Consider the following 22,441-nt stretch of genomic DNA (forward strand, 5'->3'; position numbering starts at 1 on the left):
ATCTCTGGTGAGGAGCGCAGCCCCTCTGGTCCGCACTGTTATCTCTGGCGAGGAGCGCAGCCCCTTTGGTCCGCACTGCTATCTCTGGTGAGGAGCGCAGCCCCTCTGGTCCGCACTGCTATCTTTGGCGATGAGCACAGCCCCTCTGGTCCGCACTGCTATCTCTGGTGAGGAGCGCAGCCCCTCTGGTCCGCACTGCTATCTTTGGCGATGAGCACAGCCCCTCTGGTCCGCACTGCTATCTCTGGCGATGAGCACAGCCCCTCTGGTCCGCACTGCTATCTCTGGCGATGAGCATAGCCCCTCTGGTCCGCACTGCTATTTCCTCCCCTGCATCCTGCACCTTAGTAAATATTAGTGCAGTTACTTCCATACAGCTCGTTCATGTTTAATAAAAATGATAAAACACCAAGAAAGCCGCTTTATGACTATCATGAAAAAGTTTATTTGTTCCATTTTTTTTAGTTACCAATATTATTTCATTGTACAACGACACATTTCAGTCCGGCTTTAGTTTATTGTGATCAAAACAGTAAAATGTGGGGGAAAAACACAGAATTTATTATATATGTAACTTTGCTGTTATTTGTGAGCTGGACTGATCCACTGAAGTCAGTATATTTTAGGACACCTGGCGTACAGGGGAGATCTTATGGAGCATTTCACTGGTTCCCGAATTTCCCATTGACTGTCCATCTACGCATATGAGGTGGACCAAACCCACTTTCTTCAGAATATTAAGAGTAGCTAGCGAAGGAATGAACCCCAAACCCAACTACCAGAAGAGGCCATTGCCAGGGATAATTAAATGAGGTCATGGGGGGCATCCGGAAGCCAGCTAGCCAATGATTGCACAGGACTTTCCCCATAGAACAGTAGTGGGTACGTCACGTGTGTGGTACAGCAGGCCAGGAATGGACAATGCATCTTTTTTCCTAGTGATCCTAAATCGATCTTTGTTTAAAAGAATGAATTGTTTCCCCTTATGTCTAGTACAAGAGAATGTCAGCTCTTCAGTCGAAAGCGGCAGCGGTTGGTGAGGATGGTGATGCACAACCATACACGGGGTTGGTGACAGATACACAAAGAATAAATAATATATGACATAAATAATGACACCAACGTGTACAAATCATTTCCCCGGTCCTAAGGTCCCAACTATGTGCCGCTATCCTAGTCCTTCACCACGTGGCTGTGGCCACCATGTCCCGGTTAATGAAGGTGTAAGGGGAGAAGACCCTTCTATACATAGTATGATATGGGGTATAGGCTAATTTGTCCATAAGGTACATTCTTCATTATTCAAAACACCTCAGTATAAAAACCTAATGAACCGGCTACTCTAACTCCCCTTGGGTAGCGTCTAGTTACTCATCTCCTGCCCCTGCATTGGAATCATGAGAGCATCACCGACAGAAGAACGTGGTCATATCACTTCATTCTTGACCAAAACTAAAACAATCTTAATGTATTCTAATCTTAGCTTCCAAAAACTCATAGAAAGTGCAGTACAAAACAATCAGTGTTCACCCTTCACCTTACACGTCCCCGGTCATTGTGGTATGGAGAACATGTCTAAGACTAGACCATGGCTTCAAGTACATGACAGGATAGATCTGGACAACTTCTCCTGACACAGGTCAGTCTTCTGCTTTGTCCACTTTCAGCAAATGGCGAGGGATGGACATTTTAGGGTATAAGTGATAGAAACCAATAAGGGATGGTCCCACTACCACGATGGTCCATCACATTTGCTCTACAGTAACTGGTGTCCTTTATCAAAGGGTGGAATGAAGAGGCTCCTGGTGCCCTTTTCTGTGTAATGCTTGTTCTTCAGGCAAGTGGTATGTCCCATGTCAGATGGATCCCGTCAAGCAATCAGTCTGACGTCATGGATTCTCATGTTCTGTTGTCCCAGTGAGAAGGTCCAATTCCAACTAGCCTCAAAGTTCCATGTTCACCAGGGCAGACGACCAGTCTAGGTGACTCCTAGTTGGCTTCTCCACCTACATAGGTGGCACTATGAGGCCAGTCATGGCTGTAGAGAAGATAGAGAGATACAGATGAGCACTAGCAATGATGGCAATCGCTAGGTTGCTGCCCATGACAGTGGTGTGATACCACGGGTGCACCTCAGGGGGCACCCCTAATCTAGCATTAATCGCACAAGGCTAGTGTCGCTCTGTGAAGTGTAGGCAGGATGCAAAATGTAGAGGGAAATACATACTGTAGCTCCAGGTAAGTAGAATAGTAGACACATTGCCGGATAATAAAGGGGATCCCTGGGTCACTTACCTTGAAGACTGTTTGCACCAGAACTGGTGCAGGTTGGTGGAGGAGAATTCTGGGGCCGCACTACTGGAGCAAAGGCGCTTTTCTGCTTGACAGCGGAGATCATATTAACTGGCGAGAAGGAGAAGACTCCGGCGGGGGTGGCAGAGTTTCCGCCGGATGAGAGAGTGATGGAGGATGCTCCAAGGGGGGGACTGGCAGGCATAACTGGCGGACAGAGGGAGACAGAGAACAAAAAGTGAGTAACAATGTATGTCCTGATCACGCGTGTGTGGCCCATAGTATAGCACCACTGTCATATCTACAGGACCTTTATACCGGCTGCGGTACTCTAGGGAATCATATGGTTATGTGCTGCCACACTGACTCATTTCAGACCTGGGGCTGGTTGTGTAATGTACAGCGAGTAGACATGGCCCCATCACATTGCGCTTATGGAAACGAGACCTTCTGGAATAAGAAACAAAGAGCAGATGCACCCTCTATGGTACCAACACCACTTGGCTAATTTGGGGGGTTCCATGTCCTTAGTGCCTGGACCCACCAGATGAGGTCACCCGGCTGTGGTTGGTGGGACCATCTACTGCTGACCAATGTATGATAGCGGAGAACAGATGTACAGGGCAGGTCGTCCTGTCTCCTAACCGCAGCAGGCAGGGCTGGACAGGGGGGGGGGGGGGGGGTCCTACACTTACTTGCATAGGGAGAGTTGGCGGTGGAACCATTGAGGAAGCTGGGAGATGCCGGTACTCCCAGGCTGGTCATCCCTGTGCCTGCGTAGCCGTTCATGCTGGAAGTGATGGTGTTATAATGGGACTGCTGAGGTGTGGAGCTGGGGACATATCCTCGCGGGGAGGCGCTGCTTGTGTTCCTGGAGTAGCCTGAGACAGAGGAGATGTATACATATAACACGGAACATAGGAGTACTAGCATGTAACATGACAACGTAATACATAATATCATCGTGACCGCACTTAGTGAGCTGCACTGATGTCCACCGCCATAACTTATTAGCTTTTATGCAAGGGGCAGACTAGTGGCACAGTGGTAGGCGTTGCTGTGCGAAACCACCGGCTGCTGTATTGGCATACATTAGCTGTGTAACAAGATGCTGGCATGGCTGCTACTGCGCCCACATCTAAGCCACACCCATACCAACACATAGCACGCAATCACATAACATACTAACACATACCATATAATCACGTACATACTAACACATAGCACGCAATCACATAACATACTAACACATACCATATAATCACGTACATACTAACACATAGCACGCAATCACATAACATACTAACACAAACCATACTAACACATAACATACTAACACATACCATACCAACACATAGCACGCAATCACATAACATACTAACACATAGCAGGCAATCACATAACATACTAACACATACCATATAATCACGTACATACTAACACATAGCACCCAATCACATAACATACTAACACATAGCACGCAATCACATAACATACTAACACAAACCATACTAACACATAACATACTAACACATACCATACCAACACATAGCACGCAATCACATAACATACTAACACATACCATATAATCACGTTCATACCAACACATAGCACGCAATCACATAACATACTAACACAAACCATACTAACACATAGCACGCAATCACATAACATACTAACACATACCATACCAACACATAGCACGCAATCACATAACATACTAACACATACCATATAATCACGTACATACCAACACATAGCATGCAATCACATAACATACTAACACATAGCACGCAATCACATAACATACTAACACATACCATATAATCACGTACATACTAACACATAGCACGCAATCAAATAACATACTAACACATAGCACGCAATCACATAACATACTAACACATACCATACTAACACATAGCACGCAATCACATAACATACTAACACATACCATATAATCACGTACATACCAACACATAGCACGCAATCACATAACATACTAACACATACCATATAATCATGTACATACCAACACATAGCACGCAATCACATAACATACTAATACATAGCACACAATCACATAACATACAAACACATACCATATAATCACGTACATACTAACACATAGCACGCAATCACATAACATACTAACACATACCATATAATCACGTACATACTAACACATAGCACGCAATCACATAACATACTAACACATACCATATAATCACGTACATACTAACACATAGCACGCAACCACATAACATACTAACACATAGCACGCAATCACATAACATACTAACACATAGCACACAATCACATAACATACTAACACATAACATATAATCACGAACATACTAACACATAGCACGCAATCACATAACATACGAACACATAACATATAATCACGTACATACTAACACATAGCACCCAATCACATAACATACTAACACATAACATATAATCACGTACATACTAACACAGCACGCAATCACATAACATACTAACACATAGCACACAATCACATAACATACTAACACATAACATATAATCACGTACATACTAACATATAGCATGCAATCACATAACATACTAACACATAGCAGGCAATCACATAACATACTAACACATAACATATAATCACATACATACTAACACATAGCAAGCAATCACATAACATACTAACACATAGCACGCAATCACATAACATACTAACACATAACATATAATCACGTACAGACTAACACATAGCACACAATCACATAATATATGATCACATACACACTAAGACAATCACATAACATACTAACACATAACATATAATCACGTACCTACTAACACATAGCAGGCAATCACATAACATACTTACACATAGAACGCAATCACATAACATACTAACACACAGCATGCAATAATATAACATACTAACACATAACATATAATCACGTACTAACTGTACTGTACTAACACTTGCATGCAATCATATAACATACTAACACATAACATATGATCACATACATACTAACACATAGCACACAATCACTTAACATACTAACACATAACATGATCACATACATACTAACACATAACATATAATCACGTACAGACTAACACATAGCACACAATCACATAATATATGATCACATACACACTAAGACAATCACATAACATACTAACACATAACATATAATCACGTACCTACTAACACATAGCAGGCAATCACATAACATACTAACACATATCACGCAATCACATAACATACTAACACACAGCATGCAATAATATAACATACTTAACACATAACATATAATCACGTACTAACTGTACTGTACTAACACTTGCATGCAATCATATAACATACTAACACATAACATGATCACATACATACTAACACATAACATATGATCACATACATACTAACATTTAACATAATCACATACAAACACAGCACACAATCACATAACATACTGAAACATACAGATGTGTCCACATACATCTTGGCTTTTTTTTTCTCAATATATCACAACATGTATTACACGGCTTAGCTGTTTTTCCAAATGTAGCAAGTAGATACATACCTCCCAACTTCTGATTGAATGAAATAGGGACACTCGCGCTTCTAATAGATTGGGGGGTCTCCCAACTGCCACCCCCCGCAGCGGGACAATGCCTGCAGCGGGTGGGACAGCGGGACAGGACCCGAAATCGGGACTGTCCCGCTGTAATCGTGACAGTTGGGAGGTATGTAGATAGAGTCTAAAAAATTTCTGAAGCAGTAGAACTTGTATAAAGTAATAGATTAAAGAAGCAAATTTTTAGAAAAATCAGAAAGGGTGACTTTTGCAGAGTCCAAGGTGTGCCATATTGTGCCATACATGGTGCAATAAAACAAAGATGTACGTGGACACATCTGTAGCATGCAATCACATAACATACTAACACATAACATATAATCACATACATACTAACACATAGCACACAATCATATACGATCACATACTGTAGCACACAATCACATAACCTACTAACACATATTTAACATATAATCACATACATAATAACACACAGCATGCAATCACATAACATACTAAAGGTGCCCATACACGCACCGATCCCGGCAGAGCGATCTGTGCTTTGAGGTGCGCGCTCCCGCTGCATCTCATCGCACAGTACAAAAAGTATGTGCTGCACATACTTTTTGTACTTGCTTTTCATCGCATCGCATTGCATGCACAAAGCATGCACAAGGTATGCAATGCCATGCAATGCTATTTTAGCCCAGAACGGGATCGTGTATGGGCACCTTTACACATAGCATGCAATAATATGGGGCAGTGGGCATGTCATGGAAGTGTATCGGAAGTGTGGTGTGAATTATGGGAATGTATTTGGAAGTTGGTGGGCGAGTCATGGGAGTGTATTGGGAGTGAGGTGGGTATGGTCTGGCATGTATTGGGAGGGTAGTATCTAGATCCCCTTCAGTTTTGACAATTTTCCCATCATTCCCTGGGTCCACATATACATGGAGGGGGAATATAAATCTGTGGCGAGCGAAGCGTAGCGAGCCCACGAGGGTACAATGCAGCTAAAATTTTACAAAATAACCGACACCTACGTGATTTACAGATAAAATAAAAAATGTTGAACATCACATCCTGTAATCAAAACTGAAGGGGATCTAGTCTCTACTGTATTGGGAGTGTAGTAGGTGTGTCATGAAAGTGTATTGGGAGGTTGGTGGGCGGGTCATGGGAGTGAGGTAGGTGTGGTCTGGTGTGTATTGGGAGTGTAGTAGGTGTGTCATGAGAGTGTATTGGGAGGTTGGTGGGCCAGTCATGGGAGTAAATTGGGAGGTTGGTGGGCCAGTCATGGGAGTGTGGTGTAAGGTTGGGTGTTGAGTCATGGCAGTATATTAGGGGTGTGGTGGATGTGTTATGGGAGTGTGGTGGGTGTGTCATGGGAGTTTGGTGGAAAGTTGGGGGGTGTGTCATGGGAGTGTGGTGGGAGGTTGGTGTGTGTGTCATGGAAGTGTGGTGGGAGGTTGGTGTGTGTGTCATGGGAGTGTGGTGGTAGGTTGGTGGGTGTGTCATGGGAGTGTGGTGGGAGGTTGGTGGGTGTGTCATGGGAGTGGTGGCCATGTTTCCTCGCTTTTATGTTTGTGCACAATGATGAGACGTCATGGGAGTGTGGTGGAAGGTTGGGTGGTGAGTCATGGCAGTATATTAGGGGTGTGGTGGATGTGTTATGGGAGTGTGGTGGGTGTGTCATGGGAGTTTGGTGGAAAGTTGGGGGGGGTGTCATGGGAGTGTGGTGGGAGGTTGGTGTGTGTGTCATGGGAGTGTGGTGGGATGTTGGTGGGTGTGTCATAGGAGTGTATTGGGAAGTTGGTGGGCTTGTAATGGGAGTGTATTGGGAGTTTGGTGGGTGAGTCACGGGAGTAAATTGTGAGGTTGGTGGGCCAGCCATGGGAGTGAGTGTCGTGGGAGTGTGGTGGGCAAGTCATGGGAGTGTAATATGAGTTAGATGGGCATGTATTGGAAGTGAGGTGGGAGGTTGGTGGGTGTGTCATGGGAGTGTGGTGGGTGTGTAATGGGAGTGTGGTAAGAGGTTGGTGGGTGTGTCATGGGAGTGTGGTGGGAGGTTGGTGCATGTGTCATGGGAGTGTGGTGGGTATGTCATGGGTGTGTATTGGGAGGTTGGTGGGTGTGTACTGGGAGAGAATTGGGAGGTTGGTGGGTGTGTCATGGGAGTGTGGTGGGTGTGTCATGGGAGTGTGGTAAGAGGTTGGTGGGTGAGTCATGGGAATGTGGTAAGAGGTTGGTGGGTGTGTCATGGGAGTGTGGTGGGAGGTTGGTGGGTGTGTCATGGGAGTGGTGGCCATGATTCCTCGCTTTCATGTTTGTGTACAATGATGAGACGTCATGGGAGTGTGGTGTAAGGTTGGGTGGTGAGTCATGGCAGTATATTAGGGGTGTGGTGGATGTGTCATGGGACTGTGGTAAGAGGTTGGTGGGTGTGTCATGGGAGTGTGGTGGGTGTGTCATGGGAGTGTGGTGGGAGGTTGGTGCGTGTGTCATGGGAGTGTGGTGGGAGGTTGGTGCGTGTGTCATGGGAGTGTGGTGGGAGGTTGGTGCATGTGTGTCAAGGGAGTGTGGTGGGTATGTCATGGGCGTGTATTGGGAGGTTGGTGGGTGAGTCATGGGAATGTGGTAAGAGGTTGGTGGGTGTGTCATGAGCGTGTGGTGGTAGGTTGGTGGGTGTGTCATGGGAGTGTGGTGGGCATGTCATGGGAGTGTATTATGAGTTAGATGGGCATGTATTGGAAGTGAGGTGGGAGGTTGGTGGGTGTGTCATGGGAGTGTGGTGGGAGGTTGGTGGGTGTGTCATGGGAGTGGTGGCCATGTTTCCTCGCTTTCATGTTTGTGCACAATGATGAGACGTCATGGGAGTGTGGTGGAAGGTTGGGTGGTGAGTCATGGCAGTATATTAGGGGTGTGGTGGATGTGTTATGGGAGTGTGGTGGGTGTGTTATGGGAGTGTGGTGGGTGTGTCATGGGAGTTTGGTGGAAAGTTGGGGGGGTGTCATGGAAGCGTGGTGGGAGGTTGATGTGTGTGTGTCATGGGAGTGTGGTGGGAGGTTGGTGGGTGTGTGTCATGGGAGTGTGTTGGGAGGTTGGTGGGTGTGTCATAGGAGTGTAATGGGTAGCTGGTGGGCTTGTAATGAGAGTGTATTGAGAGGTTGGTGGTTAGCTGTGGATGCGTCGGATACAGAACCAGGCCAATAACAAGGTGTTGTGGGCGTCAGAGAGGTGTACGACATCAGCGATACACTGGTACATCCTCTGGTACATACACTGGTACATACACCGGTACATACACTGGTACACCCACTGGTACATACACTGGTACATACACTGGTGCATCCTCTGGTACATACATTGGTATATACACCGGTACACACACTGGTACACACACTGGTACATACACTGGTATATACACCGGTACACACACTGGTACATACACTGGTACATACACTGGTACATACACTGGTACATACACTGGTACATCCTCTGGTACATACACTGGTATATACACCGGTACACACACTGGTACATACACTGGTACATACACTGGTACATCCTCTGGTACATACACTGGTATATACACTGGTACATACACTGGTACACACACCGGTACATACACTGGTACATACACTGGTACATACACTGGTGCATCCTCTGGTACATACACCGGTATATACACACCGGTACACACACTGGTACATACACTGGTGCATCCTCTGGTACATACACTGGTATATACACCGGTACACACACTGGTACATACACTGGTACATACACTGGTATATACACCGGTACACACACTGGTACATACACTGGTACATCCTCTGGTACATACACTGGTACACACACTGGTACATACACTGGTACATACAATGGTACATACACTGCTACACCCACTGGTACATATACCGGTACACACACTGGTACATACAATGGTACACACACTGGTACATATACTGGTACATACACTGGTACATACAATGGTACATACACTGGTACATACAATGGTACACACACTGGTACACACACCGGTACACACACCGGTACATACACTGGTACATACAATGGTACACACACTGGTACATATACTGGTACATACACTGGTACATACAATGGTACATACACTGGTACATACACTGGTACATATACCGGTACACACACTGGTACATACAATGGTACACACACTGGTACATATACTGGTACATACACTGGTACATACACTGGTACATACAATGGTACACACACTGGTACACACACCGGTACACACACTGGTACATACACTGGTACATACAATGGTACACACACTGGTACATATACTGGTACATACACTGGTACATACAATGGTACATACACTGGTACATATACTGGTACATACACTGGTACATATACTGGTACACCCACTGGTACATACACTGGTATATACACCGGTACACACACCGGTACATACACTGGTACATACACCGGTACACACACTGGTACATACACTGGTACATACACTGGTACATCCTCTGGTACATACACTGGTACATACACTGGTACATACACTGGTACATACACCGGTACATACACCGGTACACACACTGGTACATACACTGTTACATACACCGGTACATACACTGGTACATACACCGGTACATACACCGGTACATACACTGGTACATACACCGGTACATACACTGGTACACCCACTGGTACATACACTGGTACATACACTGTTACATACACTGCTACATACACTGGTGCATCCTCTGGTACATCCTCTGGTACATACACTGCTACATACACTGGTACACATAGGGACAATAGTGCCTCCGTCACACACACATGATGGGGGCCAACATTTCAGGGCTTTCCATTTCACCACAGACTAATGATGTCACTGAGACATGAGGCACCAAGTAGTGTCTACGCCTCACTAACACTGCGCTATCACCAGCGGCTGGTCAATAGAAGCAACAGATAGGTCTAGGTCTAGAGGGTGGTCAGGCTACGGATGACATACTACCCAGATAAACCCACTGGAATAGAAGCTGAAATAAAGTACTTGCCCAAATGCAATGTAAAATAGGGGTTCACGTGTTCCCCCGTGGGGTGCGGTGATACCGACCTCCGGCCATCAAGCCATGAGGCTCCACCAACATGCGTAGAGCTTGTGCTTAATGGTGACCCTTCTGTGAAGTACAGCAAAGTAAAAATATATATTGGGATCAATCCTGATAATGTTCTATAACTATCATACTGTACATATGTAGGGTGGGGACACTGTGGGTACAGAGAGGACAGCCAGGCATCACGAGACAGATTCAGTCATTCTGTAGGTATATTCCGTATGCCCCCACCATACCGGTACCTACTGACCCCATATCACTGGAGGTAGCCCCCCCCCCTATATATATCATACATATGTAGGGTGGGGACACTGTGGGTACAGAGAGGACAGCCAGGCATCACGAGACAGATTCAGTCATTCTGTAGGTATATTCCGTATGCCCCCACCATACCGGTACCTACTGACCTCATATCACTGGAGGTAGCCCCCCCTATATATATCATACATATGTAGGGTGGGGACACTGTGGGTACAGAGAGGACAGCCAGGCATCACGAGACAGATTCAGTCATTCTGTAGGTATATTCCGTATGCCCCCACCATACCGGTACCTACTGACCCCATATCACTGGAGGTAGCCCCCCCCCCCTATATATATCATACATATGTAGGGTGGGGACGCTGTGGGTACAGAGAGGACAGCCAGGCATCACGAGACAGATTCAGTCATTCTGTAGGTATATTCCGTATGCCCCCACCATACCGGTACCTACTGACCTCATATCACTGGAGGTAGCCCCCCCTATATATATCATACATATGTAGGGTGGGGACACTGTGGGTACAGAGAGGACAGCCAGGCATCACGAGACAGATTCAGTCATTCTGTAGGTATATTCCGTATGCCCCCACCATACCGGTACCTACTGACCCCATATCACTGGAGGTAGCCCCCCCCCCTATATATATCATACATATGTAGGGTGGGGACGCTGTGGGTACAGAGAGGACAGCCAGGCATCACGAGACAGATTCAGTCATTCTGTAGGTATATTCCGTATGCCCCCACCATACCGGTACCTAGTGACCCCATATCACTGGAGGTAGCCCCCCCTATATATATCATACATATGTAGGGTGGGGACACTGTGGGTACAGAGAGGACAGCCAGGCATCACGAGACAGATTCAGTCATTCTGTAGGTATATTCCGTATGCCCCCACCATACCGGTACCTACTGACCCCATATCACTGGAGGTAGCCCCCCCCCCCCCCTATATATATCATACATATGTAGGGTGGGGACACTGTGGGTACAGAGAGGACAGCCAGGCATCACGAGACAGATTCAGTCATTCTGTAGGTATATTCCGTATGCCCCCACCATACCGGTACCTACTGACCCATATCACTGGAGGTAGCCCCCCACCACCACCATATGTAAGAAACACCCCAGTCCTTGTCCTTCCTTCTGCATTTCTCAGCTTATCCCAGTCCATTCCGCCATCTTGCTCTGTAAGAGCTTTGCGCTAGCCCTTTTCTGCTGTGTAGGTGCCACCCTTAGGCCGGGCACCACCAGGATAAGTGCCATTGCTGCAGCCTGGTCCCCGTTACCTTGGTCGGAGGTCTGGGAAGACTCTGCGATATTGATGGCCAATTGGCTCCCGAAGGAGTTGACCCCCATCATTCCTGCATGAGGGTGATTGGCCGCGAGTGAGGAGAGCTGGTTGGAGGTGCGCGGGACGCTGTACAGGGCCTCAGCGATATCTGCTGCTCTTTTCAATATAATATCCTGTGGGAAGAAGAGATTCATTAGAGGACAGTCAATAAGTTCCGATAATATTCTGTAGACCAGACCCCTATCTGTTATTCTTTGTCCTGTCCCCAGTGCCATGGCTGAAGGATGGGCCTGACAGGGGTCACCTAAATCCCTCCCCGTTACTGTAAGACCATCTCTCTGCACTGCGTTACCTGGTTATTGTGCGGCATGCCATACAACGCTTCCACCAGGTCGGCAGCCCTCTTCAGCAGGACCTCCTGGAGGAGACAAGACGGGTGATTAGCAGCATGGCCTTCATGACATATAAAACAACACAAACGTCCTATAGTATTAGGCTCTATCAGTACCCCGTCCGGACGTCCACTAATGTTACTATAAAGCAATAAGCATATGAATTTACTGTATATGAAGACAGTGGGTATATACCACACCAACATGCCATATGGTACCGTGTATAGACTATAATATGAAGTTATTCACTCATTTCAAAAAAAATATACCACAACGTATTTATAATGATGAATTAATTAAAAATTGTACTGTACAGAACAGTGTGGTTAGTATACATTGTTCATGCAGTATGGTAGTGATGTTATGGTCATGACGGGACTATTAGTGACTCATTGTGAGGACTGTGTGAGAGACTCATTGCGAGGACTGTGTGAGAGACTCATTGCGAGGACTGTGTGAGAGACTTATTGTGAGGACTGTGTGAGAGACTCATTGCGAGGACTGTGTGAAAGACTCATTGCGAGGACTGTGTGAGAGACTCATTGCGAGGACTGTGTGAGAGACTCATTGCGAGGACTGTGTGAGAGACTCATTGCGAGGACTGTGTGAGAGACTCATTGCGAGGACTGTGTGAGAGACTCATTGCGAGGACTGTGTGAGAGACTCATTGCGAGGACTGTGTGAGAGACTCATTGCGAGGACTGTGTGAGAGACTTATTGCGAGGACTGTGTGAGAGACTCATTGCGAGGACTGTGTGAAAGACTCATTGCGAGGACTGTGTGAAAGACTCATTGCGAGGACTGTGTGAAAGACTCATTGCGAGGACTGTGTGAGAGACTCATTTTGAGGACTATGTGAGGGACTCGTTGTGAGGACTGTGTGAGTGATTCATTGCGAGCACTGTGTGAGAGACTCATTGCGAGGACTGTGTGAGAGACTCATTGGGAGGACTGTGTGAGAGACTCATTGCGAGGACTGTGTGAGAGACTCATTGCGAGGACTATGTGAGGGACTCGTTGTGAGGACTGTGTGAGGGACTCGTTGTGAGGACTGTGTGAGCGATTCATTGCGAGCACTGTGTGAGAGACTCATTGTGAGGACTATGTGAGGGACTCGTTGTGAGGACTGTGTGAGCGATTCATTGCGAGCACTGTGTGAGAGACTCATTGCAAGGACTGTGTGAGGGACTCATTGTAAGCACTGTGTGAGAGACTCATTGTGAGGACTAGGTGAGGGACTCGTTGTGAGGACTGTGTGAGCGATTCATTGCGAGCACTGTGTGAGAGACTCATTGCAAGGACTGTGTGAGAGACTCATTGCGAGGACTATGTGAGGGACTCGTTGTGAGGACTGTGTGAGAGACTCATTGCGAGCACTGTTTAAAAGACTCATTGCGAGGACTATGTGAGACTCATTGTGCAGACTATGTGAGAGACTCATTGCGAGGACTGTGTGTGAGAGACTCATTGCGAGGACTGTGTGTGAGAGACTCATTGCGAGGACTGTGTGAGGGACTCATTGCGAGGACTGTGTGAGGGACTCATTGCGAGGACTGTGTGAGAGACTCATTGCGAGGACTGTGTGTGAGAGACTCATTGTGAGGACTGTGTGAGGGACTCATTGCGAGGACTGTGTGAGGGACTCATTGCGAGGACTGTGTGAGAGACTCATTGCGAGCACTGTGTGAGACTCATTGTGAGGACTGTGTGAGAGACTCATTGCGAGGACTGTGTGAGAGACTCATTGTGAGGACTGTGTGAGAGACTCATTGTAAGCACTGTGTGAGAGACTCATTGCGAAGGACTGTGTGAGAGACTCATTGTGAGCATTGTGTGAGGGACTCATTTCGAGCACTGTGTGAGAGACTCATTGTGAGGACTGTGTGAGAGACTCATTGTGAGGACTGTGTGAGGGACTCATAAGCACTGTGTGAGAGACTCATTGTGAGGACTGTGTGAGGGACTCATTGCGAGGACTGTGTGAGAGACTCATTGCGAGGACTGTGTGAGAGACTCATTGCGAGGACTGTTTGTGAGAGACTCATTGTGAGGACTGTGAGAGACTTATTGCGAGCACTGTGTGAGAGACTCATTGTGAGGACTGTGTGAGAGACTCATTGCGAGGACTGTGTGTGAGAGACTCATTGTGAGGACTGTGTGTGAGAGACTCATTGTGAGGACTGTGTGAGAGACTCATTGTGAGGACTGTGTGAGAGACTCATTGGGCCTTATTTTGGTTCACTCTTTCTCACAAAATACTTCTTAGATGGACAAAACCATGTGCACTGCAGGGGGCAGATGTAACATGTGCAGAGAGAATTAGATTTGGGTGAGTAATTTTGTTTCTGTGCAGGGAAAATACTGGCTGCTTTATTTTTACACTTCAATATAGATCTCACTTTGAAGTAAAACCCCACCCAAATCTAACTCTCTCTGCACATTTGGCATATGCTCCCCTGCAGTGCACATGGTTTTGTCCATCTAAGAAGGATTTTGTCAGAAAGAGTGAACCAAAATAAGGCCCATTGTGAGGACTGTGTGAGAGACTCATTGCGAGGACTGCGTGAGGGACTCATTGCGAGGACTGCGTGAGTGACTCATTGCGAGCACTGTGTGAGAGACTCATTGCGAGGACTGTGTGAGAGACTCATTGTGAGGACTGTGTGAGGGGCTCATTGTGAGGACTGTGTGAGAGACTCATTGTGCGGAATGTGTGAGAGACTCATTGCGAGGACTGTGTGAGAGACTCCTTGTAAGCACTGTGTGAGGGACTCATTGTGTGGCGGCTGTCAGATAACGTTTGTTACACACATCTGTGAGAGTTGCTGTCTGGCGTATTGATACATGGGCAGCAGATATATCTGTATCTGGCTGCTTTATTGTATTATCCCGCTGTAAGCACTTTCCCGGCCCTCAGTAATGTTTTCTCCACATCTCCCATCTACCAATGCATTTATCATCCATTACCTCCCTATCCATCGCACATCACACCAAGGCCAGGCCCGGAGCCTCCATCACATGCTAATTACCTTGCTGCCTGCCCTGGGGAGCAAGGCACGTTACAGGACGGTGTAGACACTTAGGGCCCAATCTACTTAGGAGCCCCGCTTTCAGAGGCCATTATGTAACAAGTGGATTATCTGTACAGAACAGTGTGGTTAGTATACATTGTTCATGCAGTATGGTAGTGATGTTATGGTCATGACGGGACTATTAGTGACTCATTGTGAGGACTGTGTGAGAGACTCATTGCGAGGACTGTGTGAGAGACTCATTGCGAGGACTGTGTGAGAGACTTATTGTGAGGACTGTGTGAGAGACTCATTGCGAGGACTGTGTGAAAGACTCATTGCGAGGACTGTGTGAGAGACTCATTGCGAGGACTGTGTGAGAGACTCATTGCGAGGACTGTGTGAGAGACTCATTGCGAGGACTGTGTGAGAGACTCATTGCGAGGACTGTGTGAGAGACTCATTGCGAGGACTGTGTGAGAGACTCATTGCGAGGACTGTGTGAGAGACTCATTGCGAGGACTGTGTGAGAGACTTATTGCGAGGACTGTGTGAGAGACTCATTGCGAGGACTGTGTGAAAGACTCATTGCGAGGACTGTGTGAAAGACTCATTGCGAGGACTGTGTGAAAGACTCATTGCGAGGACTGTGTGAGAGACTCATTTTGAGGACTATGTGAGGGACTCGTTGTGAGGACTGTGTGAGTGATTCATTGCGAGCACTGTGTGAGAGACTCATTGCGAGGACTGTGTGAGAGACTCATTGGGAGGACTGTGTGAGAGACTCATTGCGAGGACTGTGTGAGAGACTCATTGCGAGGACTATGTGAGGGACTCGTTGTGAGGACTGTGTGAGGGACTCGTTGTGAGGACTGTGTGAGCGATTCATTGCGAGCACTGTGTGAGAGACTCATTGTGAGGACTATGTGAGGGACTCGTTGTGAGGACTGTGTGAGCGATTCATTGCGAGCACTGTGTGAGAGACTCATTGCAAGGACTGTGTGAGGGACTCATTGTAAGCACTGTGTGAGAGACTCATTGTGAGGACTAGGTGAGGGACTCGTTGTGAGGACTGTGTGAGCGATTCATTGCGAGCACTGTGTGAGAGACTCATTGCAAGGACTGTGTGAGAGACTCATTGCGAGGACTATGTGAGGGACTCGTTGTGAGGACTGTGTGAGAGACTCATTGCGAGCACTGTTTAAAAGACTCATTGCGAGGACTATGTGAGACTCATTGTGCAGACTATGTGAGAGACTCATTGCGAGGACTGTGTGTGAGAGACTCATTGCGAGGACTGTGTGTGAGAGACTCATTGCGAGGACTGTGTGAGGGACTCATTGCGAGGACTGTGTGAGGGACTCATTGCGAGGACTGTGTGAGAGACTCATTGCGAGGACTGTGTGTGAGAGACTCATTGTGAGGACTGTGTGAGGGACTCATTGCGAGGACTGTGTGAGGGACTCATTGCGAGGACTGTGTGAGAGACTCATTGCGAGCACTGTGTGAGAGACTCATTGTGAGGACTGTGTGAGAGACTCATTGCGAGGACTGTGTGAGAGACTCATTGTGAGGACTGTGTGAGAGACTCATTGTAAGCACTGTGTGAGAGACTCATTGCGAAGGACTGTGTGAGAGACTCATTGTGAGCATTGTGTGAGGGACTCATTTCGAGCACTGTGTGAGAGACTCATTGTGAGGACTGTGTGAGAGACTCATTGTGAGGACTGTGTGAGGGACTCATAAGCACTGTGTGAGAGACTCATTGTGAGGACTGTGTGAGGGACTCATTGCGAGGACTGTGTGAGAGACTCATTGCGAGGACTGTGTGAGAGACTCATTGCGAGGACTGTTTGTGAGAGACTCATTGTGAGGACTGTGAGAGACTTATTGCGAGCACTGTGTGAGAGACTCATTGTGAGGACTGTGTGAGAGACTCATTGCGAGGACTGTGTGTGAGAGACTCATTGTGAGGACTGTGTGTGAGAGACTCATTGTGAGGACTGTGTGAGAGACTCATTGTGAGGACTGTGTGAGAGACTCATTGGGCCTTATTTTGGTTCACTCTTTCTCACAAAATACTTCTTAGATGGACAAAACCATGTGCACTGCAGGGGGCAGATGTAACATGTGCAGAGAGAATTAGATTTGGGTGAGTAATTTTGTTTCTGTGCAGGGAAAATACTGGCTGCTTTATTTTTACACTTCAATATAGATCTCACTTTGAAGTAAAACCCCACCCAAATCTAACTCTCTCTGCACATTTGGCATATGCTCCCCTGCAGTGCACATGGTTTTGTCCATCTAAGAAGGATTTTGTCAGAAAGAGTGAACCAAAATAAGGCCCATTGTGAGGACTGTGTGAGAGACTCATTGCGAGGACTGCGTGAGGGACTCATTGCGAGGACTGCGTGAGTGACTCATTGCGAGCACTGTGTGAGAGACTCATTGCGAGGACTGTGTGAGAGACTCATTGTGAGGACTGTGTGAGGGGCTCATTGTGAGGACTGTGTGAGAGACTCATTGTGCGGAATGTGTGAGAGACTCATTGCGAGGACTGTGTGAGAGACTCCTTGTAAGCACTGTGTGAGGGACTCATTGTGTGGCGGCTGTCAGATAACGTTTGTTACACACATCTGTGAGAGTTGCTGTCTGGCGTATTGATACATGGGCAGCAGATATATCTGTATCTGGCTGCTTTATTGTATTATCCCGCTGTAAGCACTTTCCCGGCCCTCAGTAATGTTTTCTCCACATCTCCCATCTACCAATGCATTTATCATCCATTACCTCCCTATCCATCGCGCATCACACCAAGGCCAGGCCCGGAGCCTCCATCACATGCTAATTACCTTGCTGCCTGCCCTGGGGAGCAAGGCACGTTACAGGACGGTGTAGACACTTAGGGCCCAATCTACTTAGGAGCCCCGCTTTCAGAGGCCATTATGTAACAAGTGGATTATCTGTAATATGAATTTATTGACTGATCTCATTGGCTCCGTAACCATCAGGATGCTGTAATCCCGATCTCAGGAACAAATGTACGAACCATTATATCATATAAATAAATGTGTACATCAATATGTCAGCTGCGGGGATATGAGGCCGGCAGTCCTCCATACACAATAACCACTGCCATACCGGGGACTTCTCCATACAAAATAACCACTGCCATACCGGGGACTTCTCCATACACAATAACCACTGTCATACCGGGGACTTCTCCATACACAATAACCACTGCCATACCAGCGACTTCTCCATACACAATAACCACTACCATACCGGGGACTTCTCCATACACCATAACCACTGCCATACCGGGGACGTCTTCATACACAATAACCACTGCCATACCGGGGACTTCTCCATACACAATAACCACCGCCATACCGGGGACTTCTCCATACACAATAACCACTGCCATACCAGCGACTTCTCCATACACAATAACCACTACCATACCGGGGACTTCTCCATACAAAATAACCACTGCCATACAAGGGACGTCTTCATACACAATAACCACTGCCATACCGGAGACTTCTCCATACACAATAACCACTGCCATACCGGGGACGTCTTCATACACAATAACCACTGCCATACCGGGGACTTCTCCATACACAATAACCACTGCCATAACGGGGACTTCTCCATACACAATAACCACTGCCATACCGGGGACGTCTCCGTACACAATAACCACTGCCATACCGGGGACTTCTCCGTACACAATAACCACTGCCATACCGGGGACGTCTTCGTACACAATAACCACTGCCATACCGGGGACGTATTCATACACAATAACCACTGCCATACCGGGGACGTCTTCATACACAATAACCACTGCCATACCGGGGACGTCTTCATACACAATAACCACTGCCATACCGGGGACTTCTCCATACACAATAATCACCGTCATACCGGGGACTTCTCCATACACAATAATCATCGTCATACCAGGGACTTCTCCATACACAATAACCACTGCCATACCGGGGACTTCTCCATACACAATAACCACCACCATATGGGGGACTTCTCCATAGACAATAAACACTGCCATACCGGGGACGTCTTCGTACACAATAACCACTGCCATACCGGGGACTTCTCCATACACAATAACCACTGCCATACCGGGGACCTCTCCATACACAATAACCACAGCCATACCGGGGACGTCTTCGTACACAATAACCACTGCCATACCGGGGACTTCTCCATACACAATAACCACTGCCATACCGGGGACGTCTTCGTACACAATACCCACTGCCATACCGGGGACTTCTCCATACACAATAACCACTGCCATACCGGGGACTTCTCCATACACAATAACCACTGCCATACCGGGGACTTCTCCATACACAATAACCACTGCCATACCGGGGACGTCTCCGTACACAATAACCACTGCCATACCGGGGACTTCTCCGTACACAATAACCACTGCCATACCGGGGACTTCTCCGTACACAATAACCACTGCCATACCGGGGACGTCTTCGTACACAATAACCACTGCCATACCGGGGACGTCTTCGTACACAATAACCACTGCCATACCGGGGACGTCTTCCTACACAATAACCACTGCCATACCGGGGACGTCTTCGTACACAATAACCACTGCCATACCAGCGACTTCTCCATACACAATAACCACTGCCATACCGGGGACTTCTCCGTACACAATAACCACTGCCATACCGGGGACGTCTCCGTACACAATAACCACTGCCATACCGGGGACTTCTCCGTACACAATAACCACTGCCATACCGGGGACTTCTCCGTACACAATAACCACTGCCATAGCGGGGACGTCTCCGTACACAATAACCACTGCCATACCGGGGACTTCTCCACACACAATAACCACCGTCATACCGGGGACTTCTCCACACACAATAACCACCGTCATACCGGGGACTTCTCCACACACAATAACCACTGCCATACCGGGGACTTCTCCATACACCATAACCACTGCCATACCGGGGACTTCTCCATACACAAACAGGTGGCAGGGGGCCGGCATTCATACAGGTGGCGGGGGGCCGGCATTCATACAGGTGGCAGGGGGCCGACATTCATACAGGTGGCAGGGGGCCGGCATTCCTACAGGTGGCGGGGGGCCGACATTCATACAGGTGGCGGCGGGCTGGAATTCCTACAGGTGGCGGGGGGCAGGCATTCATACAGGAGGCAGGGGGCAGGCATTCATTCAGGTGGCGGGGGGCCGGCATTCATACAGGTGGTGGCGGGCCGGCATTCATACAGGTGGCCGGCATTCATACAGGTGGTGGCGGGCCGGCATTCATACAGGTGGCAGGGGGTCGGCATTCATACAGGTGGCAGGGGGCCGGCATTCATACAGGTGGCAGGGGGCCGACATTCATACAGGTGGCAGGGGGCAGGCATTCATACAGGTGGCAGGGGGCCGGCATTCATACAGGTGGCAGGGGGCCGGCATTCATACAGGTGGCAGGGGGCCGGCATTCATACAGGTGGCAGGGGGCCGGCATTCATACAGGTGGCGGGGGGCCGGTATTCATACAGGTGGCGGGGGGCCGGCATTCATACAGGTGGCAGGGGGACGGCATTCATACAGGTGGCGGCGGGCGATGTAAGATCGCTTACTAATAAGCGATTTTTCACTGCTTAGCGAGTGAACCAGAATCACCACCTAAGTCCCCACTGTTCTTATATGGACTTGCCGCTGTTATCCAGAAGGAATAAAACCATCCCCCAAGCCTGTCCCCCAGTACACCTCCATGGGCAGTGCTGGGGACAGCCCCCTACTCTCCCGCTACAAGCCACCACATAGTGCATCTCCCAGGGCCCGAGCAGCTACCAGGGATATGAGCCGCTAGCAGAGAGGGTTAATGCTGCACTACCTGGGATATGAACCGCTAGCAGAGAGGGTTAATGCTGCACTACCTGGGATATGAACCGCTAGCAGAGAGGGTTAATGCTGCACTACCTGGGATATGAGCCGCTAGCAGAAAGGGTTATTGCTGCACTACCTGGGATATGAGCCGCTGGCAGAGAGGGTTAATGCTGCACTACCTGGGATATGAGCCGCTGGCAGAGAGGGTTAATGCTGCACTACCAGGGATATGAGCCGCTAGCAGAGAGGGTTAATGCTGCACTAGCTGGGATATGAACCGCTAGCAGAGAGGGTTAATGCTGCACTACCTGGGATATGAGCCGCTAGCAGAGAGGGTTAATGCTGCACTACCTGGGATATGAGCCGCTGGCAGAGAGGGTTAATGCTGCACTACCTGGGATATGAGCCACAGGCAGAGAGGGTTAATGCTGCACTACCTGGGATATGAGCCGGTGGCAGAGAGGGTTAATGCTGCACTACCTGGGATATGAGCCGGTGGCAGAGAGGGTTAATGCTGCACTACCTGGGATATGAACCGCTGGCAGAGAGGGTTAATGCTGCACTACCTGGGATATGAGCCGCTGG

General features: G+C 47.8%; 1 protein-coding gene across 4 annotated transcripts in view; it reads right to left on the minus strand.

The window, feature by feature from the left end:
* Positions 1-421: 421 nt before the first annotated feature.
* The window catches only part of LOC146058941 (transcription factor COE3-like), a 169,324-nt gene continuing 147,304 nt past the window's right edge, over positions 422-22,441 (minus strand). For 2 of the 4 annotated variants that reach the window (XM_083171191.1, XM_083171149.1), the window contains exons 12-17: positions 12,898-12,963; positions 12,541-12,718; positions 10,925-11,047; positions 2,988-3,173; positions 2,296-2,499; positions 422-2,038 (exon numbers count right to left, since the gene is read on the minus strand). In XM_083171191.1, the coding sequence (XP_083027317.1) occupies positions 2,007-2,038; positions 2,296-2,499; positions 2,988-3,173; positions 10,925-11,047; positions 12,541-12,718; positions 12,898-12,963 (789 nt within the window). In that variant the 3' untranslated portion in view covers positions 422-2,006. The remainder of the gene's footprint in view (positions 2,039-2,295; positions 2,500-2,987; positions 3,174-10,924; positions 11,048-12,540; positions 12,719-12,897; positions 12,964-22,441) is intronic. The other 2 variants (XM_083171306.1, XM_083171236.1) reach the window with 1 other exon arrangement.

This window comes from Crinia signifera, chromosome 1 (genome assembly GCF_055691185.1).
Source record: "Crinia signifera chromosome 1, ASM5569118v1, whole genome shotgun sequence".
NCBI classification, from domain to species: Eukaryota; Metazoa; Chordata; class Amphibia; order Anura; family Myobatrachidae; genus Crinia; species Crinia signifera.